Consider the following 20,927-nt stretch of genomic DNA (forward strand, 5'->3'; position numbering starts at 1 on the left):
CCTGGAAACATATAAAAGCAAGATGAGTACACAGTTTTTTTTCCCCAAAAACTCTCTTTGCAGTATTTTTATTCCTATCAAGAGAGATTAACTTACATTCTCAATCTTTTGCACTAAGTGTTGGCAAACTTTTTCTATAAAGGTCTAGACAGTAAGCATTTTAGGATTTGTGGGCTATGTGGTCTGTTACAGCTATTCAACCCTGTTGTTGTAGCAAGAAAGTAGCCATAGACAGTATGTAAACAAATGAATATGGCTGTATTCCAAAACAATTTTACTTACAAAAACAGGTAGCAGGCTTATGGATTTCGCCCAGGGACCATAACATGCACGCCCCTGTTCTACACCACAGATATAACTCTAAAATGCAGCCATTAAGGACCTATTGGACCTATTGCACAGTAGATGATCAAAAGTTACATAATTCTTGTTGACATTTATCATCAGCTTTTAAAGTGTTAAAGACTGAGAGATTCACCAATATTCAAATTCATGGAAGATGAGACACTATTTCTCAAAAAAATCAGATTATACTGAAAAATCTTTTATGCCTTGTCTTTATTGGCAAGTGTCTAAGGAAACTATAAGCCTTTCATACTATTATTAGATAGCAACATTCCCACAGGCTATAGAAAACAAAAATACAGATCTATTTACACTAGTTGCCACAATCACTACAACAAATGATGTATATGCAAAATCCCCAAGGAGCAGCCCCTTTTAAATGAGCCACAACATGGCTCAAATAGTCATAATATAACAAACAAAACTAACGACAATTCCAAGTATGATGTTCTTGGTTCAACTCACATTGAGCATCTTCAAAATATAGGGCACTTATTTACATTTGTAACAAACCTGGTTGTAGATTTATTTCATCTTTGTTGTTTAAAGTTGGATGTGACCACCCCTTTCCCTCAAAGGATGAGATACAAAGCACATTAAAGGTCACTGTAAAACTGAAGTTAAATCCTAACCTTTCCCTTTTCACTTAATTTCCACTCTCCCTAGTGGAATACGTTTCTATGAGCAATGCTCCCCATTCTAGAACTCTTTTCCCCAGAACACAAGAATTGCTGACCTTTTAAATTTCTAAGGGTTCTCTTAATGTTAGATTTGAAACATCTTCATATAACTCAAAAATTCTTTTTGCTTTATACTAATGTCTCAAAAATGTCTCCTAAGATTCAACAATATTTTTATGGAGATAGCTCAAAAATAACTATTTCACAATCCTCTCTATACTATTAAGTGGTTAGTTTTGTATAATACTGATTCTCACAGTATTATCATCAGACCTTGTATGGCCTTTGAGGAGTGAGAATAAAGAAAATAAAAAGAGCCTTAAAAGAATATCAGTGGGTAATCTCATGGGGAAACACACTGAAACAATAATGACAAAGCAGTATATAATATTATTCCGGTAAAACAATATCTATGAGAGAGATATGCCCCTAGAAAAGTGCTTAGGACATATTTGGATATTCACTGGCTCCTAAAATCTGAGATGTAAAAAATTAATGTCATCAGAATGTTTAAATATTATTTTCTTTCTCTTTTTTTCCTTTCCTGTCAATGATTCTTCATATTTCCCAGACTTAAAATCCTGAAGTTATTCCTGATTACTTTCCATGTTGCCTGAAATTTCAATCAATCGTGAATTCCTTATGATTCTTTTTTGGTTTCTTATATACCATTTCCAGTCACTACCCTTAACATATACAGAATATGCTGAAGCTTTCTACCTATTTTTTTCTGCTCAGACTGTCCTATTCTTCTATACATTTAAGTATTCTCCAAACACTGATCTTACTTCTCAAATGTATGTATATAAAATATAGTCTGCTCAAAGGACAGTTTAACTACTGTCTCAGCACTTTGGAAGGCCGAGGCGGACAGATCACGAGGTCAGGAGTTCAAGACCAGCCTGGCCAATATGGTGAAACCCCATCTCTACTAAAAACACAAAAATTAGCCAGGCGTGGTGGCAGGTGTCTGTAATCCTAGCTACTTGGGAGGCTGAGGCAGGAGAGTCGCTTGAAACTGGAAGGCAGAGGTTGCAGTGAGCTGAGATTGCGTCACTGCATTTCAGAAAGAGTGAAACTCCATCTCAATAATAATAATAATGATAATAATGAAATATTTTAAAGTTTAAAAAGGAGGTATAAGTTTTATAGTAAAAATAGGATTTAAATAATTAATAAAGAATAAAGGATAAAAAGATTCACATACAGAAATATAACAGAAATGGAAAATAAATCCAAGAAAGAGGCACATTCTACAAGGGAAAACTTATATTATGCATCTACTAAAGAAAGGCAGAGAAGGAAAACCAGAAAGTAGAAGGATTTATGTTTGCTCCAATGAGTGACATAGCTGTTGTTATTATCGAGGCCCAGGATGAAATATAAAAGTCATCAGGAAAGTATACTCACATAAGTTAGAGGAAAAATCAAGATTGGGCCTAAATGAGGAAGAAATATCAGTGGAGATAAAACCAAGTAATTTGAATGCTGTCTAAATAGTGTTCTATAGAGAGTGAATTTCTGACCCGGGCCTACCTAGGCAACAAAGTTGCCAGTGTTAACCTTACAACACATCAGTGATTCTACCACTGGAGGGAGTCTGGTCACATATCCTTTCATGTAACTTTCACTCTAGTAACTTTCTGGTCTTCCCTGGGAATGAATTAGAACCCTACCAAGAATATGAATTGGTTTAACACAATCTGATGGGTTTCAAATTTTTTATTTCTTTCAGTTTTTATTTTATTTTTATTTTGTTTCATACTCACTAATATCTCTATAGTCATATTTGGGTCAAAGAAATTAATCTACACGCTACATGTCCTAGTATATATCTATCCTTGGAAAAAGTTAACAAAGAAAAACATTGTAAATTAAGAACAGAGAAGGGCTCTAAGGAAAATACCTAAACAAAGCAACCATCAAGGTTACAAGGCACATGAAAAATAGCGAACGGCAGATTTGAACTAGAAACTAAAAACAATTTTTAGGGCTAAGGTGATAAAGATATTACTGATAGGATGCTGAAGTAAAAGATAAGAGTACTGTAACTGTGATTTCAAAATTTACTAGTCTTTAAAATTCAGAATTTACAGATTCTAGTAATTACTCATTAAGTTGAAGTGATTTACTAACTAAATAACATGTAACTGAAATTAAGAAAAACAACAAGGACCTAGACACTGGCAAAAAAAGAAATTTTAAAAAGCAGTGGTTCAATTCAAGAAGTTATGTGGACAACATTCCATTCACTATAATAATTATTACTCTCTATTTTGTGTTAATATCAAGACTGGTAAATTCTATGAAAGTAATACTTTATTTACTTATTTAAACAATCTTACAGAATTGGTATTATTATACCCACTTTACATAAGAAAGCTTGAGGCTAAAACAAGTTAAGTAATTTAAGGTTACACGGCATTCAAGAGCCAATATTCTAACAAGGGTGGTCTGATCTAAAATGGTATTATCACTATGCTATACTGCATGTCACTGAGACTGAGTAATGACCACCTTACATTCTTGTAATAAAGACTATTAAAGGTAACAGTTACGGGTACTCCTCTTAGATGTCTGCTTCAGAAAATGTCATTAAGGATTATCTAATATCACCGTGCTACTAAGCATTTGTTACTTTTATTTCCAAAGTTAAAATTTGTTTAATTCACATGCCAATAACATAAATGAGGTCTTAACTGACTCACAATTTAAATAAAGTTGATAAACTCAACAGTCAAAGAAATTTATCTTTTTAAATATGTAAAAGAAATAAAATCCTTTTTTTCCTCCATTTTTTCCACGTAAGTATTGTTAGAGACAAAGACAAGGAAATCTGTCAGCTTCTGTGTAATTTCTTTCCAATGTGTTTCCTTGTTGACTACATCATAAACCCTGTGGTTTATATCATATCTGGGCAGTCATAAAGTGCCCTACTCATAGAAATAATATTTGTTAAAGCTACAAGCCTTGAGGGTAGATTTAAATGTTTTAAAACAAATTAATTATGTATTTTCTTCCTTACTATAACAAAGCTGGAGGGAGCTTAGATACATGTAAGGCAACATGTAGATAAATCTTTCCTGTTTAACAAGGAAGAAAAAGCATATACATATATATATATAAAATATACATTATATGTGTGTGTATATATATGATTAAAAGATGAAAAGCACAAGTAATATAAAATTCTGTGTGTGGGGTGGGAGCTGTTTTGTCTCGTCACAGGTCAGTGAAGGTCTGAAAGTACCTATCAAACTGTAAATGGGCTCCCATATTATTAATGTTTCCAAGCAAGAAATTTTCTCTTTCATTTTATTTGAAAAGTCATAATAAAAGTACATCATGTATGCAATTTGAGTATACTTCAGCACAGCAGAGATGGAGAAACAAAAATACTCTTCTACTTGCAATAGGAATAGAAACCTCTAGATTTACAGTATATTTTCAGAGTAACACTCAGGCAAGGACCAGGTGCTGGCAAACAAAGTACACATGCCTAGGAAAGACTATCCATGAGGTAGTGTGTGTGTGTATGTGTGTGTGTGTGTGTGTGTGTGTGTAACTGTCTTGCTTAACTGAAAAGCCAATTATATGACCATGTGGACTCTAACCCATATTCTTCAGAAACTATTAAATATTTTTAGAAACTATGAAAAAAATTGAGTTATTATTGATAATGTAATCATCAATTCATAGGAAAATAGGCAAGTAACAGACAAAAACAAAAAAAAAAACCCAACGAAACATGAGAGAGATACACAGTTATGTTCACCAGTAGGCATAACTCTTGGTTGATACAGTATGAAAATATTATAAAATTAAAAACATCTCTGATTGGAGAAGGTAAAAGAAAATTTACATTTAACAATCAGACTATGCTTTCCCCTATTCTATTTTATTCCACTTCCAGGGAATTAATGTTTCTCGCATTTTCTTTCATCACCAAATTAACAGTAGATTCAAATAAAGTGAGAAAAGAGCAAACAAAACAAATGTATTCTATCATAAATTATGAAATATGGCTCTTATTAGGTACTTAAACACATAAATAGCTCTTCTGTCCCATATTCTGCCACATCCTTTTCTATGTTACATATATATAGAAGTAAAATAATGAGACTTGAGAGGAAAGAAAGTGAAAGGAGGGAAGCAAAGGGAGTAGAAAGCATCAGCTGAAAATTTCTCAATGTAGAATGATGCTAAATAATGTCTGTTTGACAAATTTAATGCAACATTTCGTACATTGTTCTATTAAAAACAAACAACATTATTCCCCCTAAATTATTCATATGAAGCCAAGTTAGTATTTTTGGAATTGACATGTAAGATAGGATAACAAAATAAGTTAAGCATTTAACAACATCTCTAAACAAAGTATTTCCAAATTTTATACATCTTCTAGTAGAAGAGTTAGCTCTTTGTATTTGTTGGTATATTCTATTTTATAAAATAAAACCCTAGTTAATTAGTCTACGTTAAATTACTTGGAAGTCTGCAAATAGTAATTTTCATAGATGTTGCTTAGTGCCAGCACCCTCCCCAAAATTAAATGTTACATAATTTGTTCATTTTGCGGGATTCCTAATTTGAAAAGAAACAACTAAAAAATAATATCAGAATAAAATAGCTACTCCTCTAGGGGATCACAATAAACACAGCATTAATTTTTGCACTCTGTTAACTCTGTGAACTTCATAAAAAAGTTTAAATTTTCCCTAATATCTTTGAAACACGTGGTAAATGCAGTTTTAAGTATTGAAATTACTGGGTTCTGAAAAGCAACAATGAATGCCTAGTTCCAATGAGTACAAGAATGAGCTTTTGCTATATCATTGCAATAAATAAAAATGAAGTCTACTTTTATTATTCTTGTGTTTCTCTCAAACCAATCTAAGAAAATAAAAATATTTACAACTTGCAATGGTTAATTACCAAAAGTCATTTAATAAAAGTATAAACTAAAATCCAAATTACTTTCTATGTGTTATTAAAAATAATCTTTATAGTCTATAATCATGCAAGCTTACATATGGAATACCAAAATGATAAATTTTTTTAGATACCATAAATACGTGCACTTACTACCACGGTGACCAAAACAGTCTAAGAATAAAGGAAATACAAGCTGCCTTTGCAAGTGTATTTATTTATTCATATACTACACCTGTTTCAGAAATTAAAGTGGTTTTGGTTTCAAAAAGTTTGAATTCTGGTTTCAAAATTATTAAATATAAACTTATATTAATAAATATAAAATTTATTAATAAACAAATTCGGTGCTCGGTGCTCGCTTGATATAAACGTGCTGAATAGCAATGACCAACCAAGTGATTACCATTTAAATGACTTTGGAAACAAGACCTCTGCTCCCTATTTGGATTACGCTGATAAATTTTATGACCTTACTGTGAGCGTATTAGCATCTGTACATAACTTTGGTTAAAGAAATGTTTTACAATCATTACCTTCATATACAGTTAAACATTAATTTCATTTATAGTCAAAAGTATTCGGGGCCCTCTTGACAACATGTGCACTGTGTTTCCTTTGTCAGATGTAGAATTTTACAGTCATTCGGCCAATCAATTACTAATCAGACGATTTCTTTACAAATGAAGTTTTGTTCCACATTACTGAAATAGCAGACTCTAACTAGTCCAACTAACCCAGAAGCGCTGTAACTAACCCCACTGCACACAGCACTAGCTTATGTCTTCAACGCTCAGACCTGTATTCAATCAATTTCCTTCTACAGGAGCCTGTCAACTTCAACAACAGAATAAACGATATAATATCAACACGCAATGGTACGTACTCGCCACATAGTCTGAATCACAGCACATATATTAGGCCAATATTTTCGACAGTCTGACTCAGAGCCCAAGAACCACGAAGATTGTGTCTGTCCTTGGTGCTGAAATGCACCGTTTTTCTGCGCCCTCACTGAAAAACTGTCATCCTAATCCCAATCCAAGAGTCTAAAAAGACTTGTTAATGTGAGGAGTCTGACGATGGGAGGTTTAAAAAAGAAAATAAGTTTCTGGAAGAGAATGCTAACTAGTGTGTGTGTGCTGGGGGAAGGGGGTTGCTAGAAACATCCCGAGGGCATTTCCCCTTCAGTGCCCGGCGACCCAGGAAATTCGGACTGCGGCAAAGATCGGAAACGCCTCGTCGGGGCAGGAGCCGCGAGCGGGAACGTCGCCCTCGTCCGGGCCAGGCGGGCGAAGCGGCGAAGGGCGCCACGGTTGTGGACGGCGACTTTCCGCGCCAAGGCGCGAGCCCCGGGGTCCTTTTGTTTCTGGGGTGAGGGGAGGGCTGTGGGCGGAGGGTAGCCCATATCTGCATTTATTTGCACAGAAGGGACAACAAAAGACCCTGCCGCCCTGGAGAGCGGCGTCGGCGGAGCCAGAGTGGCCCCGGCGCCTCGGCGCGGACTCGGTCCCTTTGCTCGCGGTCCCGGCCGCTCTTACCGTCCCGGTCGCACAGCTGAATGGCCTCCAGGCTGAGGTTTTTGATCACCTCCTCACAGGGGCTGGTGGGGCTGTTGAGGGCATGATCCAGGCGCGGAACCTCCATTTTTCCAACCCCCTTCTGAAGCCCGCCTGCTTCGTATCCAGGCTCTCTCTGCCGGCCGGGTGGGCAAGAAGGGCGGGAAAGGGAGGGGGAGTGGCAGAGGCAGGGAAGGAGGTCTGGGACGCGGTGATGCGGCGCCTAGGCTGAGGCGCCGGGCTGGAGAGCCGCCGCGAAGGCGACGGCTGTGGCAGAAGATCCGGGGAGTGTACGGCTCTGAGAGACCGAGCAGGACCTGGCGCGAGGACTGGAGGCGCGCGCTCCCGGCGGGGAGGGGACGCAGCGCGCGGGGAACGTGAGGGAGAGGGCACGACGCGCGCACGCGCGAGGGAGAACGCGCCCACCTGCTGGCGCGCGACGGCCCCTCCCCCGCCCTTCTGCGCGCACGCGCCCCCACCTGCCCTCGAGCCACCAGCAAGGCAACCTCGCTCGTGAGGCGTCGGGCGACCAAGCGCGCAGGAATGCTGGGCGCTGTACGCCGCCCGGCTGCCTTTCCCTCTCTCCTAGTTATAGCCATTTGGCGTCTTCTGTCTGCTCTTGGTGCGTGGCGAAGCCCGAGTTGGCCCTGAGGCGTCCGCACGGGGAGGCGAGGGCGAGCATATTGGTTGTTTATGAAGAATTGGAAAAATAAGGGCCCGGACTCTTCGGACTCTCTGTACGGTATTGGGGTGTGGGAGCCACCTCCTCCCCTGAAGGTCCCAGGATACTCGCTGCCCGAACCCTGCGGGCTCGGCCGGACATTCCTCGAAAACAGCTGCGTCTGTGTGAGAAATGAGCGGATTACCTGAGGCGTGGGGGGGTTTAGAGACAGCATTTTGCTGGTCCCCGACCCTGAGGCGGGGCAAACGTGGAACTCCTTATTGCCAGAAAGGTGACGGAATGAGGAGATGCCGCAAGCCTGCTGAAAAGGCGGCGGGGCCAACAGCCACGGGACCAACAGCCACGCAGCCTGCCTTCGCCGTGTAGCTTCATTCATTCATGCATGTAGCAAATAAGTATTCAATGCTCACCCTATGCCATTGTTCTGGGCGTCAATAAAGGGAGGATAAACAGCACCTGCTCCCATGGATTTGGAAGGGATATTTGCTACAACAGCTAATGAAGATTGACTTGTGCTTCCTCAAGCTACCCTAAATTTGTATGCCCGTTGCTTTTAATTGCATTTAAGATTCTGCAGCGTACTTAGTGGATGTGCAAACGTTTTAAAAATAAAATAGAGGTCACAGCCTATTGACCTCTGTTCCCATTTGCTTCTTTGGAATAGTTTTTAGTTTGGTTGCTATCTCGGGATCAAAAATAGTGTCCCCTCTTTTCTTAATGTGCTTGTAAAGTAATGTAAGTTCCCTTTTATTGATTTTCCATTTCACACATAAATGTTAACCAACAAGTAACAGTTTACACATAGATGTCTGTATACTACTCTTTTTAGTCACATCCTTTCAGCCATAACATGATGAAGTCTAGTTAATTGAAGCTTCAATAATGGAAGGACCAGCTTAAAGTAAAATAAACCTGTGAAAAATCTTGGCACAATTGAAATTTCATAAATACCTGTGAAAGATAATTAGGCATCTTACAGTGAAAAGTCTTCATTGTGAACTTATTAATGAAGATGGATGTTTTCAAAGTTTGAAAGAATTCTTGTTTTAAGGTAGGGGTGTCCCCAAGGAGAGGGTAAATTATTACCTGTCAAAGGATATGACGAGAGTACTTACTGGTGAATTTTCTGTGTTCGAAAGCCTGGCTCTGTAGGACTAGAAATTGGTATTGTAAGCCCAAGAGTGGGTTCATTTTTTAGAGTAGTCTTAAATTTATAAATCTCAAAAAAGGAACTGTGTAAATTAGAATAACAATTTACTGATTTACAAGTAAGAAATACGACATGCATTTAATAAAAACTCATGTAAATATTTATTAAGTACCTATGTCCAGGACACTGTGCTATGTGTTGGAAATTTGGGTTTCACATTTATAAAGAAAGATATATATTGAAAAAGTAAAAGTAGGATGGGTGTTAAGAAAGAGGAAGTATGGGAGCTTGTAGAAGCACACACGAGGTTTATAACCTAGACTAGATGGGCAGGAAGATCTCCAAAATGATTTTATCTTAAGGGAATGAGAAATTATTAAAAGGTTTTAAATAGGAAATTAGCATGATCAGATTTGTTGGCTAGAATATTTGTGTAATAAGAAAGGGTAATGTTTCAAGAAGTGTATTAATGTCACTTTCTGGGTATACAACCTAGTCAGTCCAAAGCACCTGTCTGCTGAGGATTTGGATTCTTGTATAAAAAATACAAAAGAAATATTTACTATTTAACTTTTGATATTCAATATAGGATTTTTTAAATCGAGTTTTTAAGCTTAAAATCAAGTCATTGTCAAGACATAAAATGTAAATTTGTTTATGGTTCAACATACCAAGGCTAGGCCTGGTGGATGAAATGATAGGATTTCTCCCATAGTGAAGGCAAGGTATCTTAGTCCACTATGAAGGATTTAGCCAGAGATTGATATAAGGAAGGTGGTGGCTATGAAGTAGGTAAAGTAGAAGAAAATCCTATTCTCTTTGCGTTGGAGAATTATGGGAAAGGGGTAGAAGATATCAAGAAAGGCAACCAGAAACATTTTTACTATTCCCACCCCGAAGATATAGGGTGACTTTAGAAATATCCAGGTTAGTGTGGGAAAACTCAAGGACAGAGAAATTACTTTCCCAATTATTAGATATCTGGGAAGATATCAGGCTGAATAGGGACCATATTCCAGTAACCTTGAACAGGGCAGAGACAGGGTAGGCGTTGACTTTCCAGAGTGCTGTAAGTTTCTATATACTGTTGAGACTCAGAAAACAATACCCTCCTCCTCCACAAAAAAAAAAAAAAAAAAAAAAAAAGCCTCTGTAGTAAAAGTTTTTCCTCTCATCTTCTGACCTCCAGCCTCGGAGTCTCATTTTCCCCTGAGGCTAGCTATAAGAAACTAGAATCCCTGTTCCCCAAGGTTGGTTATAGAAACCACAACTCCTTTTCCCCAAAGCCAGCAATAAAATCTAAAAATATTCCTCTAACTTTTCTTCTGCTTTTCTGTGTAAAAACTGGCCATAAAGAAATTATCTTACCTACCTTGTTTAACTGAAGGTCATAAGATCCTCATTCCAGAGAGGGCCCTGCCACATAGCCAAAAGGAAGAAGTGCATGCTCAGAGAGGTCAAGAAGAATCTAGACAGACAGGCCTTTCTGGGTTTCCCTATTCGATCTATTAGTATTAGGTCATATTCCTTTTGTCCAGTCATATTTCTTCATGACTCTTCATACCTTGTTGAACCTAAGAATTAAAATGGTCAGTTTTTCCTGTGTCTTTGGGTCTTCATTCTGAAGGCTCCCCTCTGTTGGAAATGTGGTGTTCAAATTTCATGTAAAACTATAATCAAGTAATTTTGTATGCCTTTTCTCCTATTAATCTGCCTCTTGTCAGTAATTTTCAGCTAACCTTCAGAGGGCTAAGGGGGAAGTGTTCCCTTGGCTCCAATAGTACTCAGAAGGTGGTTGAGTTGAGAACTATTCAATCTTCTCTGAAGTTTTGTGTTAAAAGAGCAAGGTGACCCTTTAGCAAAGAATAAAGGTTTAGAGTGGACCTTCTAAACCAGGGGTGTCTAAAGTACCAAAGAGATGAGACCCATCCGTCAGAGATGGCTGCCAGACCCTGAAGCACAGACCATGAGTTTCTCTAGCTACCAACTTCAAGTAAAAGACCTGAAGCAACTAGGCATATGAGGAATGTCACCTCAGAGACCAGGGGAGGCTGAAGGAATTGTTCAAACCCAATGACCCTTTGTCCCAATGCCTCAAGTAATGGTATCTAGGGCTATCTGATATTTCCATATACTATCTAAAACAGGATGTAAGGAAAAGGTGGAAATCTTAGAGACCAAGGTTCTTAACCTAATGAACCTGAACTTTAAGGAACTGCTTAAAATACCAAATGAACCCAAGTTTCTGGGTTAGAATAAAAACACATTATTTCCCCTCCCCTGTTTGTCAGTGACTGAGATTTCATGAAGATAATCAAATCAGTTTAGACAGAATGAAAATTCTACCTTTTTATACCTAAATTGCAATGTAGTTGCAATCCCCATACACTCAACATCACTTAATCATTATCTTGAGATGTCCGCTATTGCAATCAAAATCCTACCAATCATTCAAGCCCCAACTCATATGCTACATTCTTTTGAAATGATTCCCTCTGCCAAAAACCTTTATGTTGTATTTCTGTGGGGCTTTATAGTTCTCTTACAGACATCATGTTATGATTTATAAGTTATTAATGTACATGAAGAATCAGAATCAAATTTTAGGGCCTTAAATATATATAATTCAATACTTTATCCAGTGTTAAGCCCTTGACAATAAGTTATTTCCTAATAAATATTAAATTTAAATCCTCATGAAGTTATCCAAAGTCTTTCTCATTCTGAGCCCAAACATATCTCCTATAAGAGCACTATAAAGGCCTTAATTTTCCCATTTGTTTGTGATACAGAATAATAATCTTTCCTATTATATATTCAAATATCTGCCTAAATACAGTTTTTGCAAACTTTTGTGATATCCCATTTTTTTGAGTCCCTCTGTCACTCTACACACTCTCCTCTAGATAGCTCCAATTTTTCTGAGTCCATAGGTAAACACACCAGGTGTGGAAATATAATAAGAATATAAAAGAAAATACAGTAGAGTAACATCATCTTTGTTGTGTGTGCCAGACATCTTGTAATGCAGCCCAGGAGCACATTAGTTTTTTTGACAGTAATATCACTCTGCTCACATATCCTAAACTTGCAAACACATAAAAATCCTATACTTCTTCTGTGAACATTTCTTATTTCTCCTGTGATATTGTAAATTTTAAGCACATATTCCAGTATTTGTGAACAGAAGATACTTAGGACACTTTGCTGAATTATTTTAGTGAACTCTGATACTTCGAATGTATTTAGTTATATTGCTCCAGCTAGCCTAGGATTTTATCAAAGTAGGCTACACAGTCCTTTTGGTAGGCTAGTCCATAGGTCTATCTTATTCATAATAAAATGACGCACAACCCCAGGCACAACCAAGGATTTTATGACTATGCAGAGGGTGCCAAGAACCAACACCAGATAGAAACAAACTCCACAAAATGCATAATAAATGAGTGCTTCTTATTTTCTCTCATAACACTATGGAAACTTTTCCTAAGCCCTATTGTAAATGCAAAGGCAAAGGAAAACTTATAATCAACAGAAACACAGTTGAAAGCAATCCAAATATTCTAAATTATTTGTCCTGACTCAAGAAGTGTTAGGACTTGTGAAGATCAAGTGACATTAGGCATATAAAAGTATTATTATGAACTGTAAAGCACCCCCAAAAGTTAGGGTATTGTTACTGTAAGACACTAAAATGACATTAAGAAAGCATATTTGCTTAATTTTACAGTACAAATTTATGGAAATAGTTTTATAACTTCTTAAAAACTGAGATCTTTCATATTTAGAGTATCTTTATGGTTTAGTTGTTGAGGATTTTAAAACATAAGGATGGTTTAACATACACGAAACAATAAATATGATATACGATATTAACAGATTATAGGACAAAAACCATATGATCATATCAGTAAATGCAGAAAAAGAATTCAACAATGTTTAACATCTTTTCAAGATTAAAAACTGTTAACAAATTAGGCATTGAAGGAATGCACCTCAACACAATAAAGACCATGTGTGGCAAGCCCACAGCTAATATCATGCTTAATGGTGAAAAATTGAAAGCTTTTGGCCAGGCGCGGTGGTTCATGCCTGTAATCCCAGCACTTTGGCAGGCCGAGGTGGGTGGATCACAAGGCCAGGAGATCGAGACCATCCTGGGTAACACGGTGAAACCCCATCTCTACTAAAAATACAAAAAATTAGCCAGGCATGGTGGCAGATGCCTGTAGTCCCAGCTACTCAGGAGGCTGAGGCAGGAGAATGACTCCTGAATCTGGAAGGCAGAGCTTGCAGTGAGTCGAGATCGCTCCACTGCACGCCAGGTGGAGCGACAGAGCGAGACACCGTCTCAAAAAAAAAAAAAAAATTAGATAGATAGATAGATAGAGAGCTTTTCCTCTAAGATCAAGAATAAAATAAGAATACCCATTCTCACCACTTCTATTCAACATATTACTGGAAATCCTCACCAGAACCGTTAGGCAAGAAAATGAAAAAAGGCATGCAAATAGGAAAGGAAGAAAAATTATCTCTGTTTGCAGATGACATGATCTTACATATAGAAAATCATAAAGACTTCACCATAAAAACTCTTAGAACAAGTTCAGCAAAGTTGCAGGATACAAAGTTAGCATACAAAAATCAGTTGTGTTTTTATACAACAGCAACAAAACAACAAACTATTTGAAAATCAAGAAAACAATTCTATTTACGATAGCATCAAAAAGAATAAAATACCTAAAATAAATTAAACCAATGATATGAAAGATCTGTACAATGAAAACTGTAAAATACTGATGAAACAAATTGTAGAATACACAAGTAAATGGAAAGATATCCCACCTTGATAGATTGGAAAGATTAATAGTGTTAAAATATCCACACTGTCCAAAGCAATCTGCAGACTCAATGCAATCGCTTTCAAAATTCCAAAGGCATTTCACAGAAATAGAAAAAACAATCCTAAAATTTACATGAAACGACACACACACACACAAAAACTGAAGAGCTAAAGTAGTGTTGAGCAACAACGAAGCCAGAGGCATCACAGTTCCTGATTTCAAGCTATATTGCAAATTTAGAGTAATTAAAGCAGCATGTCACTGGCATTAAATGGACACACCATTGGAGCAGAATAGAGAACCGCAAAATAAATCCATGTATTTAGTCAACTGATTTTTGACAAAGGTGCCAAGAACACACAAGGAGGAAAGGACAGTCTCTTCAGTAAATGGTTTTGGGGTAACTGGATATTCACCTGTAGAAAAGTGAAATTAGACTTTTATTTCACACCATATAAAAATCAGTCAAAAATGGATTAAATACTTAAATACCTGAAACTATAAAACTAATAGGAGGAAACAGGGGAAAAGCTTCATGACATTGGTAATTTGGAGGGGGATATAAACCCAAAGACACAAACAGCAAAAGCAAAAATATACAGATGGAATTACATCAAACTAAAAGGCCTCTGCAGAGCCAAGAAAACAATCAACAGAATGAAGGGACAACCTATGGAATGGGGAAAAACTGTTTGCAGACCATACATTCTATAAGGGGCTAATATCCAAAATGTATAGCAAACACAACTCAATTGGAAACAGTCCCGATTTAGGAAAACAGCCCGATTTAAATAGACATTTGTCAAAAGAAGACGTACCAATGTTCAACAGGTATATGAAAAATGCTCAAAATCATTAAATGTCCGAAAAATCTTAATTAAAACCATAATATATTACCTCACACCTGTTAAAAGAGCTATTAATTGACAAGACAAAAGATAACGAGTGTTGGAGAGAATGTGGAGCAAAGAAAACCCTTGCACCTTGTTGGTGAGAATGTGAATTAGTACAGCCATTGTAGAAAACAGTATGAGGATTCCTCCAAAAATTAAAAATAGAACCTACGATCCAGCAATCCCTCTGTTGTGTATATACCCAAAGGTATATCCTAAATATATGTAATTTTTAATCAGTCATAAAATATTTTTTAAAATTTAAAATGATCCCACCCTCTCTTTCCTGGGGGGAAAAAACGAAGGCAGCATGAAGTTTCTCATTTGCTCTTATCTTTAGCTCAGTAGGTTCCAGTAACTTGCTACTTCTCCTTCCCTCATCTGTGCTCTTCATTCAGTGCCTGTGTACTGCAGGATAGACATAGCTTCCTATTTTTCTCCCCTCTAGCTTCTTCAGTCTTTCTCTTTCTCCAGACTCTCTTTTCTTTCTCTTTTTACGTTGCCAAATCTCTTTGATTTTAAAAACTTACTTGAACCAGTTATTGTCCAATTTCTTAATATTCTAATGTGTGGAAGGGGCCCATTATAAAATGTGAAGTGCTATAAACGTGTTATTCGTTGCTTCCATTTACTTTTTATCCTCATACAACTTATCATCAATCTTCAGCACACTGATTACTCTTCAAATGTCATTTGGATTTGGTAAGATTTTCATATCACCAAATGTAAAGGCCTTTTATCATCTGCATCCTCTTTGATATTTCAGCAGTTTATTTCTGCTGAACTTCTATAGTGCTAAACTCTACTGGATCTCTTCTGATATGTGTGCTTACTGTTTATCAACTCTAGCTTCTATGCTACCCCCTTGAGTGTAGGTGTATTTTAAAGTTCAACCTTTGACATTATGTTCTTTTCTGTTTAAAACTATTTCCTCTGAGAATTCTTGAATTCTCATGAATTTTAATCTCCTCTTAATGTTTAAATTCTCACCTTTATTGTCAGATTCCTATCTCAACTCCCTATCTCTAAACAAAAGCCATTGCCCTATTTCTCTCTAATGAAAATTTTTGTTTGCATTCCCATAATCATTTATAATTAATCAATTACTTCCCCAAACTAATTTCTTTTTCTAATTTCACTCATTATAGCTAATGGGAGAAGTATCTTCTTAGTCAGTTTATATTACCCAACTTTCTGATTTTCTCTTTTTCTCTTTAAATCAAACTATCATCAAAATCATTACATTTTTTCAATGTGTCTTGGATATGCACCTTTTTCTGAATTATTAGTAACACTACTGCCATATTCTCATCATTTTAACATTATTGAAATTACCATGTATATAGTCTTCCTACCCTCTTTATGCTACTCCTAAGACCAACCCACTAAAACACTTTGTTAATCAGAACTTGCTCAATAAGTTACAATGGCTATTTGTGTCCTATAGTTAATACTGAGCTACTGAAGCTTTTAAGGCAGGTATGCGACAATTACAAAGCAGTTATATGAAGATTAATCTGCCTATGTCTCATAGAGTGAGTAGAATTGAAAAAAGACTGGAATTTAGGAGAGATTATTATCATTCCAGCAAGAAACTATAAGATTATAAGGATAGTATAATTGGGTATGGAAAGAAAACAATGGACTTGAGAGAATGATGTGCTAGTGTGTTTCCAAGATTATAAAAAAAATCACAAACATTAGAGGTCCTTTTATTTTTTGATATTTTAAAAGATTAAATTGTCATAATACTAACATTTATATACTATAAATATTAATAGTATAGTACAGTATCATATGGCATATGAAGTAAAATATATTGTGTAGATTTTCCCAGTGTTTAAAACACAATTGTTAGTTTCCAGTTTCACACAGAGTATCTTTAAGAAAGAAAGCAACAACTTTAGTTGTCGCTGTTTTGTGTTGGTGAGTAAACAAAGCTAAATTAAAAATGGCTCTCAGAGTAACCTGTCTTGGAATATCCTCTGCTGACAGTAGTCAAAATTTGAAAGGAGTTAATGTCGAGGGGGCTGGGGGTAAGAAATCTTGGGAAGGACGGAGAAGAAAGAACTTCTCTACAGACAACCATTCTGGGAGTTTTTCTCTTCTCCTCTCTGGTCCTGTCCCTCCTATTCACTATCTATTAGAGTGTAGCATTCTCAAACTGTGTTCAAGTACACAGCCCTCCCTGAGTACCTTGTCAGGTAATCTTGGAAATAAACTGTATACAGTGAGCAGAGTTATAAGGATATAGACACAATTAGTTTGCCCCATGTTCCAGGTTGTTCTTGCCTTCACAGATATATCTTTCTAGTTTTGAGTTTTTCACCAAGCTAAAATTAATCCTCTTAGCTCTCTACATTACTTACAAACAGGACCTCTAGTCTATTCCTCTGGCATGCAGTTCAAAACTGCTCTTTTGAAACCCTAATTTAGTTAGTATCTCCTTAAATATAACCACAGAAATTTCCTGATGAGTTTTTCTCAAGGATTTTTATCTCAGCAGAATTAAAGCTGTGACTTTTATAATGATGAACATATTTTAGTTTCCCAGAGTTCTTTCTAAGCTAAAACAAATGTCTATAGAATTTTGAAAACCCTTTTCATTTTTCTGAACATTCCCCAACCCACTCTTAATTTGTACTGTAACAGTGGTGATGTTATATAGCTCACATCTGCCATACACTCATTAGTTTGATAAGAAAGCCTAATTTAACAGCCACATCTTGCCTGAAGACTTTCTCTGTATTATTTGTGTAAACAAAACTACCACACTGCATTCAATTGGAGTTTAACTTTCCAAATTCCATCCAAAGTAGGCCTGCTCCAAGATTCATGATGAGAGAAACTTCAGAGTAAGTAGAAGCTTATTAAAGAGATTAGTCAGCCAATAACATGTACTGAATGATGATTCAATACGATGTATGCATGGATGTATATGTGTATGTATGTATGAAGTTGATGTACCTTATTGAGTAGCCATTAGGTTTCTTGTTATGATACAAATGAGAAACACTGTCCTTGCCATCATCTTACTCTTCTCCAAATGACTGCTGTTTTCTTAGACTGCATGTAAATGGAGTTGTTTCTGGTTAACTATTCTTAGCAAGGCAGACAGCATCATAAACATTAGCTCACTAGCTATTCAAGGGAGGGATTTCAACTAAAATGTAGCAATAGTGAGGGCCATGGAGACGGAAGACTACACTTGGCCCTCTGTAACTGTGTGGTCTACATTGGTGGATTCAAGCAACCATAGATGAAAAATATTTTTTAAGAATAGATGATTTCACCTGTACTGAATATGTACAGACAGACTTTTTTCTATCATGGTAGGTATTATAAGTAATCTAGAGATGATTTAAAATACATGGGAGTCTGTGCAATAGGTTATACACAAGTACTATCCCATGTTATATCAGGGACTTGATCATTTGTGGATTTTGATATCCTCAGGAGGTCCTGAAACCAATTTCCTATGGATACCAAGAGTCAATGGCATCACCTTCTGCTATTCTTAGTAAAGGTTCCCATTATTAGGACACACAAATGAGACTTTATGGTTCCAATCTGTGTTTAGAGTCACATATAATTTTCATAAAACTGTCAAGTGCTCTCAAGAGTGGAAGATTTCTTTTACCACTGCCATTCATATATACGAAACTTCTTCACAATAACTAAGCCAAGTTGTACGTCAATATGTCTAGCAACTAGAAAAGTATTTCCTCTTGAGGTAGCCTGTTCTATCTACAGTGAATTCTAGTAGTTTCATTATATGGAACCAAAAACGTCTTCCCACTGTCAGTGTTTCCTTATCTCAAAAACACAGAGAACAGTTAATTCTTTGTCACATGACAACCATGTACATATATATAGTGAGAGATACTTATGTATGTGGTTCAGAACATATCTCTCTGATTCTTCTTTTCTCCAGATTAAATCTTTCTAAATACTGTAGCTCTGTCTCAAGGATATTGTGTCCTTGTTGTCTTCTGAATTTTCAGTAAAAGTATGTATTTGCCTCTTAAAGTATAATGTCCAGAACTAAAAACATTATAACTGGGGTGGTCTGATCACAATAGAGCAGTTCTATAGTCATCTGAACTGTTCGATTGCAAATAAGTACTTATAAATAAATTATCAGTTTATTCACATTCAAAAATGATCTTTGATTATATTTGAGTGTATGGCTATTCATATTCATAAATTTCTTCATAGTAACTTTTATTTATTATTCCTCACAACAGCCTTCTTGAAGTTTTGTACTTCTAAGCTGAAAAAAATGCCTACAGGTCTCATTTTTTACAGATCATGAATGATATTAAAGCTAATTATGCATAACACTACAAATGAAGTAACTGCTGCATTGTAGTTACATTTTATATAGTCTCTTGGTTACTCTATGATTACTTAGACATTTAAATCAGGAATTGTCATGAAGCTTGATAAGATTTTCTTTTTATGATAAGTGTCATATATCCACACAGTATCTATGGATTCACACATTTTGTGAGACAGATCATGGGGTAATCTTTCATGGTGTGGAAGATGTTGACAGTCCATGAAATGCAACAAATCAGCTTTATTTCAGATGTTCACAGAGCAAAACTGAGAACTTTGCATGTATTTAGTTGATGTTTCAGTAGTGATAAAGGAGGTTATTTCTTTGGTCCCACAGTTGATAGTTCTCTTATTACAGAACATTTCTATATTGCATTTAATTTTTCCTTCACAAAAATGTTGTGCAGCTAAAAATAATCACCAGTTTTGATTAACATATAAAACTGAGGAAAAAAGGGACCTTAATTATACATAGACAAAGAAACTAAGTCTACAGTGACACTACATGGACACTAAGCCTACAGAAAATGTCCTAATACTCCAAGGAACCAGACTGACTCAAAATTAAATTCTAAGCCATTGCCTGGCAAAACTGAGCTTTAGAGATAGACCATGCACATTTAGTTCATTCTTGTTACATATTACATTCCATTGCCCTGGTTTTTGTTTCATATTATTTTACTGTCTTACATTCATGGACAAATCACTCTAGTTCTTTTTCTTTTTTATTTCTTGTCCCATAATAGCCAAATTCCCTTGTGGGTGGATGGAGGCAGGAAAAGAGAACAAAACAAAATAAATATGATACTCAATAGAACCATTATAGACCCTCATTAGTCACCTTATATATTTCTGTCTCTTAAGGGTGTCTTTATATATAGAACCCCAAACATGTGTTTTATTATTATTATTATTATTACAATACTTTATGTCCTAGGGTACATGTGCACAATGTGCAGGTTTGTTACATATGTATACATGTGCCATGTTGGTGTGCTGCACCCATTAGCATTATTTTAGGTATATCACCTAATGCTATCCCTCCCCCCTACCCCTACCCCAAAACAGGCTCCAGTATGTGATGTTCCCCTTCCTGGGTCCAAGTGTTCTCATGGTTCAATTCCCACCTATGAGTGAGAACATGCGGTGTTTGGTTTTCTGTTCTTGTGATAGTTTGTTGAGAATGATGGTTTCCAGCTGCATCCATGTCCCTACAAAGGACAACAACTCATCCTTTCTTATGGCTGCATAGTATTTCATGGTGTATATGTGCCACATTTTCTTAATCCAGTCTGTCATTGATGGACATTTCGGTTGGTTCCAAGTCTTTGCTATTGTGAATAGTGCTGAAATAAACATATGTGTGCATGTATCTTTATAGCAGCATGATTTATAATCCTTTGGGTATATATCCAGTAACGGGATAGCTGGGTCAAATGGTATTTCTAGTTCTAGATCCTTGAGGAATCACCACACTGTCTTCCACAATGGTTGAACTAGT

The 20,927-nt window shown here is 36.5% G+C and overlaps 1 protein-coding gene across 2 annotated transcripts in view; it reads right to left on the reverse strand.

Moving 5' to 3' along the window:
* PHYHIPL (phytanoyl-CoA 2-hydroxylase interacting protein like) overlaps positions 1 to 20,927 on the reverse strand; it is a 1,239,789-nt gene that overhangs the window by 54,558 nt on the left and 1,164,304 nt on the right. The window contains exon 2 of one of the 2 annotated variants that reach the window (XM_050803061.1): positions 7,499 to 7,649. In XM_050803061.1, the coding sequence (XP_050659018.1) occupies positions 7,499 to 7,604 (106 nt within the window). In that variant the 5' untranslated portion in view covers positions 7,605 to 7,649. Of the gene's footprint in view, positions 1 to 6,843; positions 7,296 to 7,498; positions 7,650 to 20,927 lie in introns of those variants that run through there. The other variant, XM_050803063.1, reaches the window with a different exon arrangement.

This window comes from Macaca thibetana, chromosome 9, assembly GCF_024542745.1.
Source record: "Macaca thibetana thibetana isolate TM-01 chromosome 9, ASM2454274v1, whole genome shotgun sequence".
In the NCBI taxonomy this organism is placed as follows: Eukaryota; Metazoa; Chordata; class Mammalia; order Primates; family Cercopithecidae; genus Macaca; species Macaca thibetana.